Source organism: Cnephaeus nilssonii, assembly GCF_951640355.1.
Source record: "Cnephaeus nilssonii genome assembly, chromosome: 15".
NCBI lineage: Eukaryota > Metazoa > Chordata > Mammalia > Chiroptera > Vespertilionidae > Cnephaeus > Cnephaeus nilssonii.
The window spans coordinates 21,610,408-21,633,372 of record NC_137086.1 but is presented as its reverse complement, the minus strand read 5'-3'; the positions used below and the strand labels follow the sequence as shown (position 1 = coordinate 21,633,372).

Below are 22,965 nucleotides of genomic sequence, written 5' to 3'. Positions count from 1 at the left end.
CCGATCGGGACTGGGGGAGATGGGCCAGACACACCCTGGATCCCTCCTGCGGTCCCTCCCCAGCCCTGATCATGCACCGTGGCCTGACCTGCACCCTCTCACAATCTGGAACCTCTCAGGGGATGTCGGAGAGCCAGTTTCAGCCTGATCCCCGCAGGCCAGGCTGAGGGACCCCACCGGTGCACAAATCCATGCACTGGGCCTCTAGTTTAACTATAAAATTGCTCTCTAAACAAGTTCATGAATGAATTTTAGTAACTTGTGAGCTATGGGTTGAAACTTCCAGGTAGCTAACTTAATAAATTCTGTCTTCTATCCAGGTAAGAGAAATAGCTTCTATCTGTGAATACTGGAGTTTAAAAGTAGGAAACTGGCACTTTGAAGCCTATGTTACAAGTTTACTGATCATTTCCATTTCAAAGGTATATAAGAAACACACTTTATTGCAATTGGACAGTACCCATAGATTAGAGGTTTCTTCTGAGAATGTATTTCATTAATCAACTTTTATGGCTTTCACTGTGATGCTCCTCTAAGCCAAGAAGTGCCAAAGCTGATGCCAAGTGAATTGCCCTCTCACAGTAAGGGAACAAAATATTCCAACTCAGATTAAACAGACATACCTAAAGAACAATGAGATACAGCACCACTCTGCAGGTGTCACGTTTCAAGTTTTTAACGAATTTATATAAACGTCACCATACCTTCTTAGGCATTCAAAAATTATCATTTTATTTTGGAGAAGCCCCAACTGATACTGTTTCCAAATTAGTTTAATCTTACTAGGAACATTGCAAACAATTTTATCATTTTGGAAACCCCTCAAAAAGTTTTATTAAAAAAACCACCCCAGAGCCCTAGCCAGTGTTGCTCACTGGTTAGAGGGTCGGCCCGCACACTGAAGGTTTGATTCCTGGTCAAGGGCATGTACCTGGGTTGCAGGTTCATTCCTTGGCTCCAGTCTGGATGCGTTCGGGAGGCAACCAATCAATGTGCCTCTCTCCCCCTCCTTCCCTTCCACTCTCTCTGAAAATTAATGGAAAAATATCCTCGGGTGAGGATTTAAAAAAAACAAACCCAGAATGTCTTATTGGTATAACATGTAGAAAACTAAAACTCTGAGTCATTTACTAGTTAGGGATGGTAGTCATTTAAAACAAACAAACAAGAAAAACAAGAGATACTTCTGCCTCCTTTTTCTATTTCTTCAATCACATATAAGAGATTAATTCTACTTTTGATAAGCAATTTTTAGTAATAACCCAACAACTTTGTTTTTGAAAGTAAATAACTTCCATATGGACCCCAAGAAATAATTTTAAAGCTCCCACTCTTTTCACTGCATGAATTATGTTCTACCTTCAGAAAGATATTTTGGGCTCAGGACCTCTGTCCCTAATAAAGGTATGGAGAACGTAACAAATCCTCTACCAAAGGGAATTTTATAGAAATAAATATTTAAGTTTTCACTGTGTTGAATTTATTCTTATTCTAGTCTAGAGTATATACATTGTAACCAAGCTTCTGCTTTCAGGTAATCTGGAATCATTAATGGGGCTCTATTTGGCCTCAAGGACCTAATGGATCTTTCTAAATGTATTGGAGATGAGAAATCTTTGTTCATATATTTAAGCTAATCTGACATATGAGTCAAATACCAAAATGTAGTACCATCGTTTATCTTTATCCCTTTTTAAAAACACTATACTGATTTCTTTAGTGGCAAAAAAGAATTATACAGATTTTAGAGCTGGAAAGTATCACATTTTAAAGTCCCTAAATGAATAGTTATCTCTGTTCATAATACATATGAGTTAAAAAATATTTATCATAATATAAAGTGCACCCTCTAGGTGGCAGGTTTATAACCCCTGCCCCTTCCCCCCATTTCTTTATGATCTAATACAAGAATAGGAATGTGGCTTTTATAATCAGAAAAATATATAAAGTCAAAAACAGGGAAAGAGTAGCCCATTTCAACTTTCTTATTTTACAAATAAGAACAATGAAATCCTATGATGCCAAAACCTCCAACAAGTCATCAACCAAGTAGTTAGTGGCAGAACCAGGATAGAGCTCTGGCCTGTGTTTCTCACCGTCTCACACCAGGGAAGGGTGTGATCTCTCTCTGCCTGAGATACGCTAACATTTAGGGATTCAGAGAAGAAAAGAGTCGGGAAAGGAGGCAAAACAGGAGTTTATAATCAAACTGGGGAAAAAGAGTGAGTTAATAAAGTAAAATGAATTATACAAGGATTATGAAATTTAAGGCAGGGAGGATATAGGTGACCTGGAATTTCACCTCATCAAATGTGGCACGGATAGGTGGGACATAAACAGGTGGAGAGGAGTAGATAGGAAAGTACAAAGGGGCCCTAAACCGGTTTGGTCCAGTGGATAGAGTGTCTGCCTGTGGACCGAAGGGTCCTGGGTTCGATTCCAGTCAAGGGCATGTACTTCGGTTGCAGGATCCTCCCCGGCCCAGTTCTTGGTCGGGGCTTGTGCAGGAGGCAACCAATCAATGTGCTTCTCTCACATTGATGTTTCTCTCTGTCTTTCCCTTTTTCTTCCACTCTCTCTAAAAATCAATAGAAAAATACCCTCGGGTGAGGATTAAAAAGAAGAGAAGTACAAAGGGGTGGACAGGACAACAACTTGACCATTCTCTTCTTCAGGGTAGGGGGGGTGCAAGAAGAGATTAACCAAAGAACTTGTAGGCACAGACAATCATGTGGTGAAGGCCTGGGATGTGTGTGTGTGGAGGAGGTCAATGGGGGATAAAAAGGAGACCTCTGTAATACTTTCAACAATAAATGTAAACTTTAAAAAAAATCATTAATGGGCTTTACAGGCCAAGCTAACAAGTTTGAATTCCACTGTTTAGGTATCAAGAAGCCTTTAGAAACATCCTTGACCTGAATTTGCTCCGTCTATTTCCTCCTGCCTGATACGACTCCTCACTCTTCACTGCCTCTTCAAGATCCAAGGACTCCTCCAAGGCAGGACCAATCCCACCTCCTCTGGGAAGTGTTCTCTGACAACTCAGGCTCACAGTGATTTCTCTGCTGATCTCCAAGCATTGCTGCCTGTTTATTCAAGTAATGCTAAGCCTAATAAAAGTTATTTATTTTCTTATGTATATACATAATCTATTTGGGGCTAGGGACCATGTCTCATATTCCTCGGTGCCACTCCATGCACTGAGATCAGTGCCTTACAGTTGCAGGAGTTCAATGAGCATTTGAAGAGCGACTCAGAACTGGAGTTGTAACAAGGCAGAACTCAGGGAGATTCATGCTGATAAGAGTTCAAAGACACTGTCACCCTGGGAAATGAGCGCAGGAGTACCCACGGGCCAAGTTAAGTAACACCAAATTACAGAGGGAAAAAGCTGTTCTTTTCTAATTAGAAATCTTCTCTTTTAATTATGCCAAAGAAGAAAAGTCTCAGCTAGCGCTGATATGACTTTGACATCTCCCTTTTGAGCAGAAGGAGCATTTCTTATGCCTAGAACGTCTATTGTCAACAGTATCTGGCTAAATTTTGATAACAGTATTTTAGCTACATTGCTGTCTTGCCAAGGTACAGTCACCATCAAAATTGGTAGGTTCAGCTGGATTGCTTAAGTCTCTCCAGGTCTAGTGTTCTGTGATTCTGCATCAAAACTGAATTAAATTCTTCACCCAGCCACTTGCCAGGCTCACTGTCCCTGACATGCACTGCAATGCGGGCTGCACAGGGCAGGGATTTTTGTTTTGCACTCTCATGTAGCTTAAATCCCCACCACAGTGTCTAACCAAGGGCAGGTGCTCAGTAAATAATTACTAGTGATTGAAAGAGTATATGTAACATAAGAGCAACATGCATATTAGTGTGCCACTTAAAAGATAAATTCTCCAGATCAGGTTGACAACATTCCTAACAATGGTTAAACATTCCACCACTTCAAATTACTCAGCTCACATTTCCCTTAAAGACCCTACCTGCCTGAGTGCGTTCCTATGGCCACCACTGTGCCACTTGGATGAAAATCTGCACAGTGTCCTGGTTCCTAGAAGAAAGACAGACAGCTGTTGGGGAGTACATGAGAAAGTCTCACTAGGTCTATAGGAATAGTAGCAAAAACTATTTGAAAATAACTTGTTTCATATAAACATGGGATTCCAATCAACATCCTTGTAGCTATGTGGATATGAGAGGAAAAAGAATTTCAGAGCAGGAAGGGGTATGATGGCAGAGTGGTGAGGGGAAAGGACAACCAGCTTGTGGCTAGGCAGTGGAAATAATAACAGGATAACAACAACAAACATTTGTATAGTTCTGTAGAGTCTGCAAAGAAAATGTATACACCTTTTGGGCTAGACAAGATGGATATCTCGGTGGGGTAGGGATAAGAGACCAATTCAAAAAGAAGACAGTCTGTTAGTGAGCAGCACTTACTGAATCCAACTGCACCACCACCAGAGGCCCAAACATTTCTGAACAGTGCTCCACGTACATGTGAAATCTTTTTACTATGGAAACTGATGGAAAAATTGAGCTTTTGTACTGCTAATCTGCTTCTTCAGCGTGGGTTCATGGAATACTACTTTGTGTCTAAACACTCTCCCCTTTACTAAACACTCTGTTTTAACCAATGCTGAGTCCTTTCACTTTTGCTGCTTCCAAATGCTAGTCTGGGGAGTTTCTGTAGGGAGATTATAATCCAATTTTGTTTTACTCACATCTACGAGTCTGGTCCATTCCAGCCTGTGTTCCATTGAGTTCCACATGCACACCTGTCTGTCCTGAGCACACGTCAAGAGCAAATCTTTGAAGGGATGTGTGGCAAGACCCCAAAGTTCATCTGTATGACCCTGAAATAAAATACACCCATTGTTATGTTAAAAGAAACAAAATATCATAAAAGTATTCAGTTAATGGTTAAAATTACACAGTTACCTGGACTTCTATTTGGAAGCCATCATTAAATGTTCCCCGTAAAATAAAATTTCGTGATGTGCCTACTAAAAATTGATCTGCCTTTCCTTCTGCAACAGCTCTGATTGTTCCATACTGATCAGGAACCTAAAAAATACAAAACAAACCACACTGCAATGTCACCATACACATACCAACATGCATTAATTACAACCTGAAAACTGCATTAATAGCTGAAAACAATTATGGGGTAATGCGTGACAAAATTCCAAATTTGAAATATGGTAATCTTATGTTAATGATAATTTATTCAATTACATTTTATTATACAGAAGTTATAATGTATTATTATTATTAACATCCTTTGTTTCAGTTCATTTTAAATTTATATTTTATATGATTTTAAGAGTTAAGGCTTAGGAGAGGAAGGTCTGGTTTTGTTACTTACTAGTTATGTTATTTTGGTCAAGTCATTTAGCCTAAAACAAGTTTCTTTATATATAATACGGGAATAATAATAATACAGACCTTACTTACTCTGTAAACTAAAAAGCAGTATATTGTAAAGTGTTATAACTCATTAACAGGACTCCTTGGTAGATCAATCTCATTTAATCCATTACATGGGAAACTCTCAGTGAATGTTATCTATACTAAGAAAAGGGTAATATGCTAACTAGACCGGAGGTCTTCCGGACAAAGCACGGTGGCGGGGGCTGAGGCAAAAGTGGTTAGGGGTGATCAGGTTGGCAGTGGAGAGCAGTTAGGCGGTGACCAGGCTTTCAGGAGAGCAGTTAGGGGGCGATCGGGCTGACAGGGGAGCAGTTAGGGGGCGATCAGGCCAGCAGGGGAGAGCAGTTAGGGGGCGATCAGGCCAGCAGGGGAGAGCAGTTAGGGGGCAATCAGGTCGGCAGGCAGGCGAGTGATTAGGAGCCACTGGTCCTGGATTGTGAGAGGGATGTCTGACTGCTGGCAGGGATTGGGCCTAACCTGGCAGTCGAACATCCCCCGAGGGGTCCCAGATTGGAGAGGGTGCAGGCTGGGCTGAGGAATACCCCCCCATGTGCAAATTTTGTGCACCGGGCCTCTAGTCTATATAATAAAAGCCTAAGCGACTGTTACAGCACAAGGACCAGAACAACCAGTCGCTATGATGCGCACTGACCACTAGGCGGAAGACACTCAAGGCAGGAGCTGCCCCCTAGTGGTCAGTGCACTCCCACAGGGGGAGCGCCACTCAGTCAGAAGCAAGGCTCACGGCTGGTGAGCGCAGCGGCAGTGGCGGGAGCCTCTCCCACATCCGCGGCAGCGCTAAGGAAGGAGCAGCGAGCTGAGTGGTAAGGAGCAGTGAGCAGGCAGGTAGTAAGGAGCGAGGGGTCCTGGACTGCAAGAGGGCGCAGGCCAGGTTGAGGGACCCCTCCCCCGTGCACGAATTTCGTGCACTGGGTCTCTAGTATTAATATAATAAGCCCAAAAGAATGACTCCTTTATGAAGTATGATCCAAAAATTATTCCTGAAAGCACAAAGAACTGAATTCTAAAAGTAATCCAAATTTACATTAGAAATGGCAGAAGGAGCATGAACTAGATGGTATAGCTTTTGACTACAGAGGGTAAAAGTTATCTGTGAAGAAAGAAATAGCATGAATTTAAGGCTGAGATAAAGCAATTCTTTCTTATCTATCTTCTTGAAAATAAAACCCAAGAGCAGTACTATCAGGATCCTCTTTTTAGAGATTTTGTCCGGAAAACATGTTTAGAATACACTGAGCATAAGTTCAAAATTTAAGTCACCCCCCAAAAAAGGAAATATCAAAACAAGAGATTTGCCCTTGCTTTGAGAATTATTGATCTAAAATACAATTCTTAACTGTTCTACCATCTGAGACCTCAATTTAATTAGCATTTAATACCTTTCACAGTACACATAGTACCTGTCAGGTTTTATAGATACACCTGGGTCCACACCATGAAGAAGAAACAAGCATAGATAATTATCTACTATCATTAAGCTCACTGTTGAAATGATTATTTTCAGTATTGAAACTGAATTGGTCATTTTGCATACCCTGGTTATATTTTGGATCATTAAGAAAAAAAGTCTCAGAAATAAACAAGTACGTTAATTATTCTGCCCAATCTTTTTAAAAAAAATTCTTTCAAATTATTTTGTTTAATGATTGGTTTCTTTTTTCTTTTCATTCTGAGGAAATGAAATGACAAGGATATGCACCAACTTCCCAGAAAGTGTAAGTTATCTTAATGTGGGACAGAAGACATTAGTTTAGTGGATTTAACATTATAATTTTATGTTCCCATCCTTACCTCAATTTCTCTTTCAGGATTCAAATCATGGTCCCACAGAATTATTTTTCTGTCTTTTCCTCCTCCGGTTAATAACATCCCATTTCTCATCTGACAAAGTGTGAATACACTGCCATCATGAGCTTTGATTTGTTTGCTGATCTGATAAACACCTAATACGATTAGGAAAAAATAAAAACACTAGTGATAACATTTTCCCCCAAACTTTAGTGGCTTTCTAGAAGAAAATAGATGCTTTATGACTTAACATGGGATTACGTTCTGATAAACCCATTGTATGATGAAAATGCATTTAATATACCTAACCCACCAAACATCACAACTTAGCCTAGCTGGTTTCTACCAAAGTGCATATCACTTTTGCACCACTGTAACGTTGAAAAACTATAAGTCAAACCATATGCAAGTTGGGGACCATTTGTATAGAGTGATTACTCAAAAGTGCCTACAACTCAACAATCAAAAACCTATTTTAAGCAAGTTATACAAGGCTGGTAGTGCAGCTTAATACAACCTTTTGTATTTATGTCAATATTGTTACTCTGAAAATATTTCAAAATACGTTCTTACAAAAGGGTAAACTAGAGTAGTGACAATTCTATAGACAACAGGGGAAACTCAGAACTTTGCAATCTCTTATAACCATCTTATTATGGTAGTTAGCATAGTATCACTTTTCTGATTTTAGAGTTGAGGACACAGAGGTATAGAAATGGCTTAACCCAGTGGTTGGCAAACTCATTCGTCAACAGAGCCAAATATCAACAGTACAATGATTGAAATTTCTTTTGAGAGCCAAATTTTTTAAACTTAAACTTCTTCTAACGCCACTTCTTCAAAATAGACTCGCCCAGTCTATTTTTGGTATTTTGTGGAAGAGTCACGCTCAAGGGGCCAAAGAGCCACGTGTGGTTTGCGAGCCGCAGTTTGCCGACCACGGGCTTAACCAATACCACATAGTTAGTTAGTGACAAAGCTGTGAATAGGGCGCAAGGCTCTTCACTCAATGTACCCTTAAGTTTGCAAAAAAGCTTTTAATTTCCTGCTGAGCTAACAGTCATAATATTTAACATTTAGCAACCACTGTTGACCTACCAGCTCTGCCAAGGACTACCCCCTTTATTTGCTGAGATATGGAGACTGGGAAAGGCACTGGGCAGAAGTGGGCACTGGAGGCCTGGAGTAGTGGGTTTTGACCAACTAGAGAAGTATTTTAAATTAAAGCTGTATCAATGTGATAGTTGAATGACAGGATGACAGGCCAGCTTTCTTGTATGCTCATAGCATTTTACAAGTAGCCAGGGAGGGACAAGGCAGGTACATACAAGGGGATTACACACACACACAATCAGATCCTCTTTTTTAAAGGTGAGGATAAGATTTTAGCACCCAAACCTCTTTGGTATTTATCATGCCTTATTCAGAGAAGCTCTGTATCTGGCTAGTGAGGCTGGTAGAGCAAGAGTAAAGCTTTCTGGAAGACAATTATTTTGCAGAATTAGTTACCAGGTTCAAATGGGTAGGTAGAGCCTAGTTTAAATTTGGCCAAAGTTAAGTCAATAAATAGACCTTAGATCCTTTAGAAAAGTAAAAAAGTTACTAGTTTAAAAATTGTTCAGTGGGGGAAATGAGTGAAGGTGGTCAAAAGGTACATACTTCCAGTTATAAGGCAAATAAGGTCTGGGAATTTAATGATCACAGTAAACAATACTGTATTGTATACTTGAAAGTTGCAGAGGAAGCAGATCTTGAAAGTTCTCATCAGGAGAAAAAATTTTAACTATGTGAGCTGATGGATGTTAACTAAACTTGTGGTCAAATCATTATGTGGTATACCTTAAACTTATATAATGGTATATGTCAATTATATATTAACGAAACTAGAAAAATGTTCATTTTCTAAAATCATTCATCAACCGATGAATGGATAAACAAAATGTGGCATGTCCATATCATGGAATATTATTCAGCCATAAAAAGGAATTAAATACTGACACATGCTACAACATGGATGAGCTGTTAAAACATTAAGATTCAAGTGAAAGAAGCCAAACACAAAAGGGCATATAATGTATTATTCCACTGATATGGAATGTCTAAAACAGGTAAATCCAGAGAGCAAAAGTAGACAAAGGGTTGTTTAGAGGCTGAGGGGAGGGAGGATAAAATGTTCCAAAGTTAAACAGTGGTGGTAATTGCACAACTCTGTGAGTATAGTAAAAACCACTGAATTGTATATTTTAAAAGGGGGAATTTTATTGTATATATGTTATATCTCAATGAATCTGTTATTGAGAATTGTTCATTTTTCTATTTGAGCTGAAGAAATTAACTAGCCCTGGCCAGTGTGGCTCAGTTGGTTGAGCATCATCCTGTGCACCAGAGGGTTGCTGGTTCAATTCCCAGCAACTGATCAATGTTTCTCTCTCATATCCATGTTTCTCTTCTGCTCCCACCCTAAAATCAATAATTAATAAATAAATAAAAATTAACTAAAATTTGTAGGGCTTTGGTATCGAAAGAAAGAAAGAAAGAAAGAAAGAAAGAAAGAAAGAAAGAAAGAAAGAAAGAAAGAAAGAAAGAAAGAAAGAAAGAAAGAAAGAAAGAAAAGAGGGAGGGAAGGAGGGAGGGAGGCAGGCTGGCTATAGCTGACTCTAAAAATTACTCAGTGTGAGGGTGCTAGTGGTACAAATAATAGATGGGTTTGTCTGGTAGAGAGAAAGGAAACGGCTTGACTGATTGGGAGTAAAGCTTGCCTGATTTAGCGGAATTAAAGCACAACTCCAACAAATTTACTATTAAGATCAACTGCATCAGCTCACACCAACATTCATCACTTAAAAATACTTCAAACACTGAACAATAGAATTTTGTCCAAGTAGGATAGCCAATTACCAAAAGAGAAAGGACATCTGAGACGTGAATTTTCTGAGTACTGTTGGCTTTATTTGAGCATTTAAAAGGGGGGTGGGGGAGGAGTTCTTTTCTCATGCACGGTTAAATTAACAAGAGCAGTCTTAAAGTACCATGAAAGAAATTATGAAAAGCAGAGGTGTGGAAATTCATTGATCTCCATCGATTTCAGAGAAGAAGGGAGAGGGAGAGAGATATAGAAACAACAATAATGAGAGAGAACCAATGATCAGCTGCTTTCTGCATGCCCGCCAACCACTGGGGATTGAGCCTGCAACCTGGGCATGTGCCCTTGACCGGAATCGAACCTGGGACCCTTCAGTCCGCAGGGTGATGCTCTACCCACTGAGCCAAACCAGCTAGGGCTAGTTTTTCTATTTTTAATTCAGTTTTCCATACCTTTAAACATGACAAAACCTTGTTAAACACATAAGGTCTTCCTAGAATGATGGAATGTTACAAAATAGAAAATAAAACTGAAGAACAAATGCTTCATCGAGCTTGTATTTGACTTCCAATTCAAGCCAAATAATGTTTGAAATACTGGCCAAAAAAAAGAATTATCCTGGAATTTAAAAACGTATTGTACCTCCAGGTGTAATCACTGCCACATCTATCCAAGCTTAACTGCAAATCCCCTCATTTCTCTAATCTCTAACAGAACAAAGCTTTCATAAAAAGCAAGTTTACCTTGACTGCCAAATAAAGATGTTTGGAGGGCTTTCCGTGCCTGTTTTACTATAGAATCAAACGTCAGAGAGACTTTAAAATTTATGTTATATTCTTAGCAACTGGACAAATGGGCCCACATTAATTATTTGGGGCAGGTAAAATGGTGGTGTGCTGCCTTGGCCAGTGCTTCTCAGTGGTTAGAGCGTCGGCCTGTGCACCAAAGGGTTGTGGGTTCTATTCTTGGTCAAGGGCACGGACCTGTGTTGCAGTTTCAATCCCCAGCCCTGGTTGGGGCGCATGTGGGAGGCAACCAATTGATGTGTCTCTCTCATATCGATTTCTCTCTCTCTTTCTTCTCTCTCCCTCCATTCCACTCCCTCTAAAAATCAATGGAAAAAATAACCTCGGGTGAGGATTGATTAACAAACAAACAAACAAACCAAAAATAGTGGTTTGTTATTTAGTTCCTAAAAGGAACTTAGGTTTAAGAACTATGAACATTTAATGGTGCTGGGGATACAATCAACTTTCCCTCCCCCACTTACAAATTATGAATTATTTCATATAAGAAAAATTGAACTATTTCAATTTTGTTTCTTCCTTTGTTTCATACCCCATAAGAAATAAAAAATACTGAAACAACCTAAGTGTCCACTGACAGAGAAATGAATAAAGAAAATGTAGTATATACACACAATATTACACACATAAACACACACACACACACACACACACACACACACAATGGAATAAAAAAAAGGAAATTCTACCATTTGTAACAATATAAATAGTCCTTGAGAACATGATGTTAAATGAAATAGGACAGAGAAATACAAATACTACATATGATCTCACTTACAAGTGGAATGTAAAAACATGAACAGAACCGACTGGTCATTGCCAGAGGCCAGGTTGGGGGAAAGAGGAGAAGGTGGTCAAAAGGTACAAACTTCCAGTTATAAGATGAATACGTTCTGGTATGTAATGAACAGCATGGTGACTATAGTTAACAATACTGTAGCGTATATTTGAAAGTTGATAAGAGAGTAGATCTTAAAAGTTTTCATCACACACAAAAATACTCTGTGTGAGGTGATGGATGTTAACTTATGTAAATCATTTTGCAATGTATAGGAAATCATTACGTTGTACACCATAAATATACAATGTTATATGTCAATTATAGGCCAATAAAACTGGGAAGAAAGAAATAGAATATACTAATTACTCTGAAGATTTAAGGTCTGGAAGCAAAAAGAAAATATACAGGAGAGCTTATGAGGCACAGAATACAGTTCTGGCTTGTCTCCTATTTACTAGAGTAAAAGAATTAGCTATGAAATCACGACATCCGAAAAAAATGTCCCTTATCAGATATGATACCACAATATACACAAATTTTAGTTGACAAGACTGCAACGGGTGCAGAAATGTCACAATAGGGAATTTAAAAACTGGATCAATCTATTGAAATTTTTGGCAAGATTTTAAAAATGGAAACTTTGAACTCTGTTGTGATCTGGGTTCACACATTTATTTCACTCCATACACCAAATCCTTCCCAGCCACACCTTACAGAATTGTAACCCCAAATATAAAGGAAGAAACAAAATTCTCAGCAAGTCTGCCTTTAAAGTCACGTAGCAGAGCACAACATAGGCCATTTCCTGTGCCCGGCCGTTTACAAGGTCAGACTTCCCATTTCCTGTGTTTGCATGTGCAGATTTTCTTTGCACAAATTTTTCAGACAAACACCAAAATAAAAACCACCTCTGAACCTTTCCTTGCCTCTCCCACCTCGACACACATTAAGCTGATGAAGAGTAGATCCATTTACACCCAAACTCTGTTCATTGCCAGAGGATAACCTGTCAATAAGTCAGTTTTGATATACAATGCTGTTCTGGGCATTTCATATACGAACACATGTGCCCAGGAAAAGGAAAGAGAGAAAAAGCGGGCAAGGTAGAACTTTCTTTCAACACACACACACACACACACACACACACACACTTCTTTCTAAAGGGTGAGGATAAGATTTTAGGAGTCAAACCTTTTCCTCTCCTTCCTCCTCCCTCTCTTGTTAACTTTTCTTTCTTCCTTAAATATCTCACTTCTGTAATCCTTGCAGGCTCTTTTCTGGTCATCTAACTGTGGGATAAAGGATCCTTGGCCTCACAGCTCTTCTCTCTTCCATGGTGAGCTCAACTAGTCTTAAGGGTTCTTGTGGATAGCTCAGAAAATCTGTATCTTTAATCCCTACTTGAATTTTCTATGGCTTAATATATATTAAACTGTCAAGAGGAATTATAAAACTCTATTACTATTTTACAAATTGTATTTCATTCAAATTGGCTATCTCTTATTTCTGCTACCACTTTTACTAACAGATTTACTCACACTACCCTCACTGCCTTACATTCATATCCATCTTTCTATTTTTGCTTGCACTTTCCCCCTAAACTGAGATCAAAGTTCCATACCTTTTGTAGTCTTGTGCACTCATTATGGCTTAACCTTAAATACTACTTCTTCTGTGAAGTCTTCACAAAACTCAGGAGATCAGATGATCTCTCTCTTAATTTTATACTGTTTAAATTAACATATCTATATCACCTCTCTAATTATTTCTTAATTAACCTCCTAGAAGGAAATGTTCAGTAGGATCAAACGTAGGTTACCTATGCTTAATAATTAGTAAATATTTTAACTTTAAAAAGATCATGAAGAACCTTAGAAACATAGGTATGGTAGTGGTTCTCCTGTGGTTTCACTGCAGCCTCTCCTGGTCTGGGTACAAGATGGAAGTGCAATAGCAGGATGTGCAAATTAAAAAGGAGTGACAATATGAGAATACTGTACCTTTCGGCCCTTTCCCAGGTGTGGGTTCTACAGTAGTTTTGCTCCATATAAGTATAACTCCACCCGAGTCTCCAGTAAGAACATCTCCATTCCCCAAAAATGCTAAACACTGCACAAATTTTGGTTTTTCATATTTCTACAAAAAAATAGAGAGAGAAAGAGAGAGAGAGAAAGTGGGGGGGGGGGGGGGGAGAGAATTTTCAGTTTTCCCTTTGGCATGATGACTCCATGCTCACCCAACAATTAAAATATTAAAGTTTTATAATGAAATTTATAATATTCTGATCCTTACCCCAAAAATTCCTTGTTTTCTTGTTAGTGAATTGCCACTCCAGGTCCAGAAAAAAATATGAGATTTACCACATGTTATTATGGTATTTGCATCTGTTGGATGGAACTCCACAGCCAAAACAACTTCATTTGTTGTCTGTGGAAAGAGAAATAAAGCTTTAGATGAATGTATACTCTTATCTCCCTCAAGTACCAATTACAGCTACTGATAAAGACAGGAAAAAATTTTAGGAAATGCCTTTTCTTCCAAGATCTATTTTCCTGAACATTTGTAACAATAAATTTTTATAATAATGATTTTAATTTGATGTCTTCATATTATTATATCATCTTTTATACTATTCATATATAATAACTGCATTAGAAAGACATTTAAATGAATTAGTTTTAGATTATTTTAGTTTCTTGCACATTTAGGGAAAAGTACACTAAAACTATCAAATATAAGAACTATATACATTTGTCTTAAAGGTACTGCCATTTTGATTTTTAAAAAGTCTTATCTTTCTCTGTACTATTATTATTGACCACTCATTCATGTAAGAAAATTTATTACTAATTTAGAGATTCAACTTTAGGCTAAAAGCTTAAAAAGTATATATAACGGTCACTACTGAGTCATACAGAAATGAAAAACAAAAAAACCTGAAGAGCTTTTATGCCATTTCCCAAAAAAGAAAACTTAGAAAAGATAGAAGTTTAAAACAAGTAGAATAAAAAAGGAAGAAAATACACACAAGCATCCAAAGGAATTACAAGTAGTTTTTTCACTGAAATTACTGAACTGAGGATGTCTTAAAAACACTACATTTCAATATGTTCAGTAAGTCATAATTGAATTCTTACTAAATTGATGTTTTATGGTAAAAGCAGCTACTCAAGCTTAACGGTGAGGTGAAATCTATATGCTTGTGAAGCTGCTTGTTGGTAGCTGGTGCTCACCTGCAGGGTGATCACTAAGGTGTGTTTTTTTAACTTAGCAAAGAACTTTATGTGAATGGAAGCATTTCTTCACTGCAACCCAACATGGTAAACATGGTAATCTTGTAAACAAAGTGAGTTAAACAAAATACCTTTTACATTCTTATACTAATAAAATGACACTTGAAGGAATTGAGCTAATTAAAAAAAATTTTCCCCATGGCCTCAATATTTCTGCCAATTTTATATTTCTACCACCAACAGTTGGACTCTACAGCCTTGTATAGGCACATAAATAAAACTCAAACAATCTAATTTGAATGCTTTCTCCCCTTATGGGGGAAAAGGACAATACCCTTTTTTGTTATACAGTTTCCACAATGTTTGGTTGGAATTAGCAAGTCAAAGTAAATTTTAAAGATAATGTGTTAATTAACAACGAAAAAATTCGTCATCTTTCTTCCAGGATGATGTTGCCTTTTATTTTATTTTAATTAATTAATTTATTTATTTTTAAATCTTTATTCTGACCAAGATCTCTGCCTGCCTTCCCAACTTCTTTTCTTTTTGTTGTTGTTAATCCTCACATGAAGATATTTTTCCATTAATTTTTAGAGAGTGGAAGGAAGGGGAAGAGACAGAGAGAGAAACATCAATGTGAGAGAAACATCAATTGGTTGCCTCCCACACGCACACCGACCAGGGTTGGGTGTCCAGCCTTCAAACAAGGTACGTGCCCTTAACTGAAATCAAACCCAAGACCCGCCCTAGCTGGTTTGGCTCAGTGGATAGAGCATTGGCTATGGACTGAGGGGTCCCAGGTTCGATTCTGGTCAAGGGCATCTGCCCAGGCTGTGGGCTCGATCCCCAGTAGGGGCCATGCAGAAGGCAGCCAATCAATAGATTCTCTCTCATCATTGATGTTTCTATCTCTCTCTCCCTCTCCCTTCCTCTCTCTGAAATCTATAAAAATAGATTAAACAACAACAACAAAAACCGGAGACGGTTATGTTGATTATGACTTGTGGGTTAGGACATTCAATTAAAGATGCCTGGCAGGCAACAAGAAATGTAGGTTTAAATCTGTGAGAGATCTGGGCTACAGGTAAATGATGGAAGACAGAACAGATAGTAACTAAGGCTATGGCAGCTGTATGCTGTCAATGGAGGACATAAGATATAATTCTGAATAACAACAACATTTAAAGTCCTGGAAAGGAGATCTGCTAACCTTTACTACAAAAGATCAAAATTTACATATTACACTTTGGTATAAGTTCCCTATGTTTCAATGTTAAATTACCCTGAATGATGGCTGAAAGACTATCTGTACCTTCATTTATATTTTTTAAAGTTTGAGGTTTCTTATACTCTTTTCAAGTACAATCAAAGCTACTCTTATTTTTTTCAAAAGATTAACTTATGCTATTTGAAAACAGAACCTCTTTTTGACCAACAAGCTGAAAGCTTGAAGCTTATACAGAACAAAACTGCTGAGACAGAGAGCGGATGTGCAATTGAAGAGGAATGTGATGTTATTTAAGAGTACAGCAAATATGTCATAGGCTTTTTTTAGTCATCTTGTCACTTTGAATCCCTCTGAAAGCCTCTCAGGAGGCGGCCATTTCTGACCCATGTGGAAGTATTGTAATGCTAACCTTACATTCCTCTTTTACAAGTTACAGCCTGATCCACACAAAGGACCAACACTATTCTACACCAATTATAAAATATTCTGCATTTTACGTAACACGAGTGGCCCAGTGCACGGATTCGTGCATACTGAAAGGAAATTAATTAGAAGAAATATTTTAATATCACTATTCGCCCTTTCTCTATAATAGAAGTGTCAGAGATGAAAAACAATAGTAAAATGTATATGAAAGTAATATATAGAGTAATAAATAAACAATAACATGATATAATAACAAAGACATGATATAAAAACAACAAAAATATGATATAAAAACAATGACTGATAAATTGATTAAACTTATTCTAATATCTCCCTGTATACCACATTAGGAGTAAAAACACTTTCAGAGTGCTTGACTAATTTCCCTTGTGATAAAGTATTTACAACTTTAACATCACACACTCTTCAAACTTGAGAGAAAACAACATATAACTGACCATGTCCAAAACGGGTTCAGGTAGGAATATTCCTACCCCGTCTAGAGTTTGTCCTTGTGATTTATTAATAGTCATCGCAAATGCTGGCATCACGGGAAACTGTCTTCAAATTAATTTAAATGGGAGGCCAGTGTCAGATGGGGACAAATCAACTCTTGGAATCAGAACAACCTCTCCTTCTGCAGATCCTGTTAATACTTCAGAGCTTTATATGTATCGTGCATGCACGAGTCAACATTTTTAAACTAGAGGCTGGGGGTGGGGTGGAGGGCGGGATGGGGGGGACATGGGAAGGTTGGCTGGCCGCAGTGTTCATCATGGCGACCGGTCATTCAGGTCGCTTGGCTTTTATATATATATATAGAGAGAGAGTGCCAGTGCGCATCATATGTACTGGCCAGTTGGACGGACATATGGTTGGTCACTTAGCCTTTAATATATATAGAAGATTACAACAATGCATATCATTACATATGCTTTTCAGTTATGTCACCCATACTCCCATGATTGAATTTTTCCTTTAAAATTTTTAAAGCTTAAATGAAATAATAGATTTTGTTTAAAAAGCAGTAGTCGCCCTGGACAGTGTGGCTGTTGGTTGGGTGTTGTCCCATGCACTGAAAGGTTGCTAGTTCAATTCCTGTTCAAAGCACATGTACGGGTTTCAGGTTTAATCCCTGGAAAGGGGCATAGAGGAGGCAGCCATCGATGTTTTGCTCTCACATCAATGTTTCTTTGTCTGACTTGCTCTCAAAATATCAATTAAAAAATCTAAAGGGCAGCAGTAGCCAAGTAGAGTACTGTCTTATTTTGAGATTAGACATCCATCTGCTTTGTCAATGTGTTTGAAATATCAATAACATTGGTTGAAGTTGCTTAAATATTTTATCTTAAGATACCATAAGAATGGTATTCTTAATAGCATAAAATAATGACAAATCAATAAAGCTGATAATTTGGGCCACTTAGTGTGCTATTGCACATTAAGGATATGCAATATACTTCTAAGGATCTGCAAAACAAATAATGTATTCTAAAAGATAACAAGTGAAACTTTTTTGGACTTACCTTTATTTCTGCTCCTTTTGACTTTTTTTGCCAATCCCACACAGTAAGCATATGCTCATTGGAGTCATCAATAACACATAAGTGAACACCAGAATCCTAAAGAAAAGTCAATTATAGGCATTTAAAAATTTTCAGATAAGGCTGACTTTCTAGGAACAAGTACCATATTATTAAAACAGTCAATATTAAGATAATCCAAAATCCTTTAAATGTATAATTCCTGCCGAGACCGGTTTGGCTCAGTGGATCGAGTGTCGGCCTGCAGACTGAAAGGTCCCAGGTTCGATTCCGGTCAAGGGCATGTACCTTGGTTGCGGGCACATCCCCAGTGGGGGGTGTGCAGGAGGCAGCTGATCGATGTTTCTCTCTCATCGATGTTTCTAACTCTCTATTCCTCTCCCTTCCTCTCTGTAAAAAATCAATAAAATATATTTTAAAAAAATAATAAAATAAATGTATAATTCCTTGAAATATAATGAATATACTACTAAAACTGATTTCTTTCAGAAATATAATATTCTTTTAAAAAATATTTTCCAGTTTTAATTTTTTCCCTAAGTTGATTTCTACTTGCCACCTAGCCACTTTTATTCAGATAGCAAATAATTCATTTTGAGGATTGTCCCTTAGTCCCCCTTGCCTTCTTATATTTAAAGTATAGTCCTTAGCCAGTTTGGCTCAGTGGATAGAGCGTCGGATTGCGAACTGAAGGGTCCCAGGTTCAATTCTGATCAAGGGTACATGCCCAGGTTGCAGGCTCAATCCCCAGTAGGGAGCGTGCAGGAGGCAGCCTATCAAGATCAATGATTCTTTCCCATCACTGATGTTTCTCTCTCTCTCCCTCTCCCTTCCTCTCTGAAATCAATAAAAACATATTAAAAAAATAAAAAATAAATTATAGTCCCTCGAGATAGGCATAAAATGTATATAATTTTATAACTTTGTTCCTAAGTTTTTGTAGTCAATGAAACAAGCTAAAATTAATGGCTTGTTTTAAAGTTTGCCAATTTCAACTTTCCATGATATACATTAATATGAACAAACAAAATAAATAAAAGCATAACTAAATTCCTTTATATTTATTTTTCCAATGTGATTTTCATTCACATAATTTAAGTCTCCCAGTTTAAGAAAAAAGAACTGTGGACATTAAAAAATTATTTTTTTGCCCAGCTGGTGTGGCTCAGGGATTGAGCGTTGACTTATGAACCAGGAGGTCACAGTTCAATTCCCAGTCAGGGTTCATGTCCAGGTTTTGGGCTCGGTCCCCAGTAGGGGGTGTGCAGGAGGCAGCCAATTAGTGATTCACTCTCATCATTGATGTTTTTCTCTCTCCCTCTTCCTGCCTCTCTGAAGTCAATAAAAATATGTTAAAAAAATTTTTTTTGCCCTCACTAGCATTTGCAGCATATACTTTAAATGTCCATGGAACAAAGAAATACTGTGATGAAGAGGAGAGGTACTGAGAAAGGTCAGAGTTTATTCTCTTCTCTTTATCTTTCTTTTAACCTGTACCAGAATGATTATCTAAACCAGGAAAAGTTAGAGTAGGAGGCATTCCAAGATAGTCTTAATATTTTAACAATATCAACAAATGACAAAAGTTTCTGCTACAGAAATTTTAGGGGGGTTGGGGGGAAGGTAGCAAAAGTATTTCCTTTCTGTCCTGTCCTTTTATCTCCTTTTCTAAATGCCTTTCTCCCAATTCCTGATTCATTTGAACCTTGACACTCAGTGTTTTCAAGCTAACAAAATTCCCATATCCACCCAAATTTATCTTTCTGTTCTAAAAATATCCCTTCCTCCTGATGTTGCACAAAACTCCCATAATCCAGAATATAGTTGCTGATACCTAGGAACTGAAGAGATTATATGAATATACTAGAAGCCCGGTGCACGAAATTCGTGCACGGCAGGGGGTTGTCCCTCAGCCCAGCCTGTACCCTCTCCAATCTGGGACATCCCTCTCACAATCCAGGACTGCTGGCTCCCAACTGCTTGCCTGCCTGCCTTCCTGATTGCCCCTAACCGCTTCTGCCTGCCAGCCTGATCACCCCCTAACCACTCCGCTGCCAGCCTGGTTGATGCTTAACTGCTCCCCTGCCAGCCTGTTTGCCCCCAACTTCCCTCCTCTGCCAGCCTGGTCACCCCTAACTGCCCTCTCCTGCAGGGTTGATCACCTCCAACTGCCCTCCCTCCCTTGCAAACCTGGTCCCTCTCAACTGCCCTCTCTTGCAGGCTGGGTGCCTCCCAACTGCCCTCTCCTGCTGGCTATCTTGTGGTGGCCATCTTGTGTCCACATGGGGGCAGGATCTTTGACCACATGGGGGCAGTTATATTGTGTGTTGCAGTGATGATCAATCTGTATATTACTCTTTTATTAGATAAGATAGAGGCCTGGTGCACGGGTGGGGGCCAGCTGGTTTGCCCTGAAGGGTGTCCCGGATCAGGGTGGGGTTCCCTTGGGGCGTGGGGCGGCCTGAGCGAGGGGCCTGTGGTGGTTTGCAGGCCAGCCAAGCCCCCTGGCAACCCAAGCAGAGGCCCTGGTATCTGGGATTTATTTTCCTTCTACAATTGAAACTTTGTAGCCTGGAGCGGAGCCAAGCCTGCTGCTCCCTTTGGGGAGGCAGCCATTTCTGTGGCAGTTAATTCACCTTCTACAATTGAAACTTTGTAGCCTTAAGTGGGTGAGCCCGGCCAGGGTGTGCGGAAAGCTTTGCTTCCCCTGTTGCCACCAGCAACCCTGGCCTGCTTTCTCAAGCTCCATTCTGCCACCATTTGTTTGAATTTGTTTACCTTCTATAATTGAAACTTTGTAGGTTGAGTGGAGGCTTAGGCCTGCAACGGCTATGGAAAGCTTGGCTTGCTCTGTTACCTGGGAAACCTTGCTCTCTGTGGCTGTAGCCATCTTGGATTGGGGTTAATTTGCATATTCGCCCTGATTGGCTGGTGGGCGTGGCTTGGCTGGTGGGTGTGGCTCATGTAGCGGAGTGATGGTTAATTTGCATATTACCGTTTTATTAGAGAGGATTAATATATTCTAAAGTATGAATGGGACCCAATAAAATCTGGATATTTATATTTGAAACTAAAAATTATGGATCCTGCCCTCGTCAGTGTGGCTCAGCTGGTTGGAGTGTCATCCCATACACCAAAAGGTTGCAGGTTTAATTCCTGGTCAGGGCACATATCTAGATTGTGGGTTAGATCCCCGAGGAGAGTGAGAGGCAACCCATCGATATTTCTCTCTCTCTGTAAAACAAACAAAAAAAAATTATGGAGCCTAAAATGTAGCTCTCCTACATTTAAATTAATATGAATAATTACATATAATTTAAGAGTGAAGAGACGGTTTAAATTAGTAACATCCTATTTTATTTCCCCTCAGAATAAAGCTTCAAGGTTTAGGTAAAATTGTTATACACTGAATTTTAAACTCATGTTGTCATTAATTCAGAGCCATGATAATTCATGATTTTAGTGAATATAAAGTTCTGTCTTTTGCTCCAACATGACATTAAGAAAAGACAATATTTGTGCATAATCGACCAAGTTTCAGGTCTGTGAATTTTCTAAATAAAATAGAGCTCCGTTATCCAAGTTAAACAAAAGTACAACTTACTGCTTGTTTTACTTTTACTATGCCAACCATGTATTCCTCTAACATTTCCCGATATTACACGGGAATTTTATTTCAGGACAGAAAAAAATTAAGTATAATTAAGTGTAATATTCTGGATCCTGGCTAAACCAAAGTACTTTAGTATTTAGGTTAAAATGCTGGCTATAGCTAATATCCCATATTTCAATTCAGAGTTATCACTTTCTATGAACGCACAGACACAAAAATTAGCTTAACTTCTTTTTGGCTTCTTTGTACCTCTTGCTTACGCCTTTAAAAATTATTACTTACAGCTTTTGAAAAATCCAGGCATCCTACTCCACGCTCAAAAGTTCCAAGTCCAATAATCTGCAGTGTGGATAGACTAACTGAATCCCACACTCTGACATGGGGTTGCAGAGGCTGCAAAAACAAGGGGAAAAACACAAGCTAGGACTAACTGGTATATAGGTGGATGCCAATGAATACCACTACAACACAGAACTGTTCACTGTCTTAAAAAAAGTAATAGAGATGGATAAATATCTAATAAAAAATAGCTACTACATTTAGACATGCCCTCAAAGAATCGTGAGCAGGTATTTTCTTCTCATACCATGAAAATAAGGCTATAACAACAGTGATAATAGTTGTAGCAGCAGATGATCTGAACATTTCTCAAGTGCCATATACTATTCTAAGTACATCACTTGTATTAATTAGTTTAATCTTCATAATGCTATGACCTATTTACTATTACAATCACCATTTCACAAATGAGGAAACTGAGATATAGAGATTTAAATAACTTGTCCAAAATTACACAGCTATTAAAAGGTGGAGTTAGGATTCGAACCCAGAAAAATTTGCTCTGGATATCCTGCTTTTAGCATTACCTTTATTCTTAGGAAAAGAATATTTTTTAAAATCAGTGCTCAATAAACTGCTAAGCTAACAGTTCTTAAAACAGAATCTGGAACTGGAAGGGGTCTTGTAAGTCTTCAAATATAATCCCTCCAAGTCCTTTTCATGAAAGAAACAAGCCAGAGAATATCATGAGTACAGTCATATACTTCTAATCAATCATCATTAATATTCACTATTGATCCTTACAAATAAGGGATTTGTTATTTAAGCCTATTTAGCAATTGAATAGCAACTAAAAATTTTCAAGTATTATCAGTGCTACTCATATATAAAATCAATTTAGGGAAATTGCAGTACCAATAGCAAATACTGATAACTTATTCTAAAAAATA

The 22,965-nt window shown here is 38.4% G+C and overlaps 1 protein-coding gene across 2 annotated transcripts in view; it reads right to left on the bottom strand.

Annotated features, from left to right (window-relative positions):
• The window catches only part of EML4 (EMAP like 4), a 151,792-nt gene that overhangs the window by 28,520 nt on the left and 100,307 nt on the right, over positions 1-22,965 (bottom strand). For both annotated transcript variants that reach the window (XM_079792090.1, XM_079792089.1), the window contains 8 exons: positions 22,019-22,129; positions 18,106-18,201; positions 13,985-14,119; positions 13,693-13,828; positions 7,246-7,397; positions 4,942-5,067; positions 4,725-4,856; positions 3,984-4,051 (listed from right to left, as the gene is read on the bottom strand). In XM_079792090.1, coding sequence (XP_079648216.1) covers positions 3,984-4,051; positions 4,725-4,856; positions 4,942-5,067; positions 7,246-7,397; positions 13,693-13,828; positions 13,985-14,119; positions 18,106-18,201; positions 22,019-22,129 — 956 coding nt within the window. The remainder of the gene's footprint in view (positions 1-3,983; positions 4,052-4,724; positions 4,857-4,941; positions 5,068-7,245; positions 7,398-13,692; positions 13,829-13,984; positions 14,120-18,105; positions 18,202-22,018; positions 22,130-22,965) is intronic.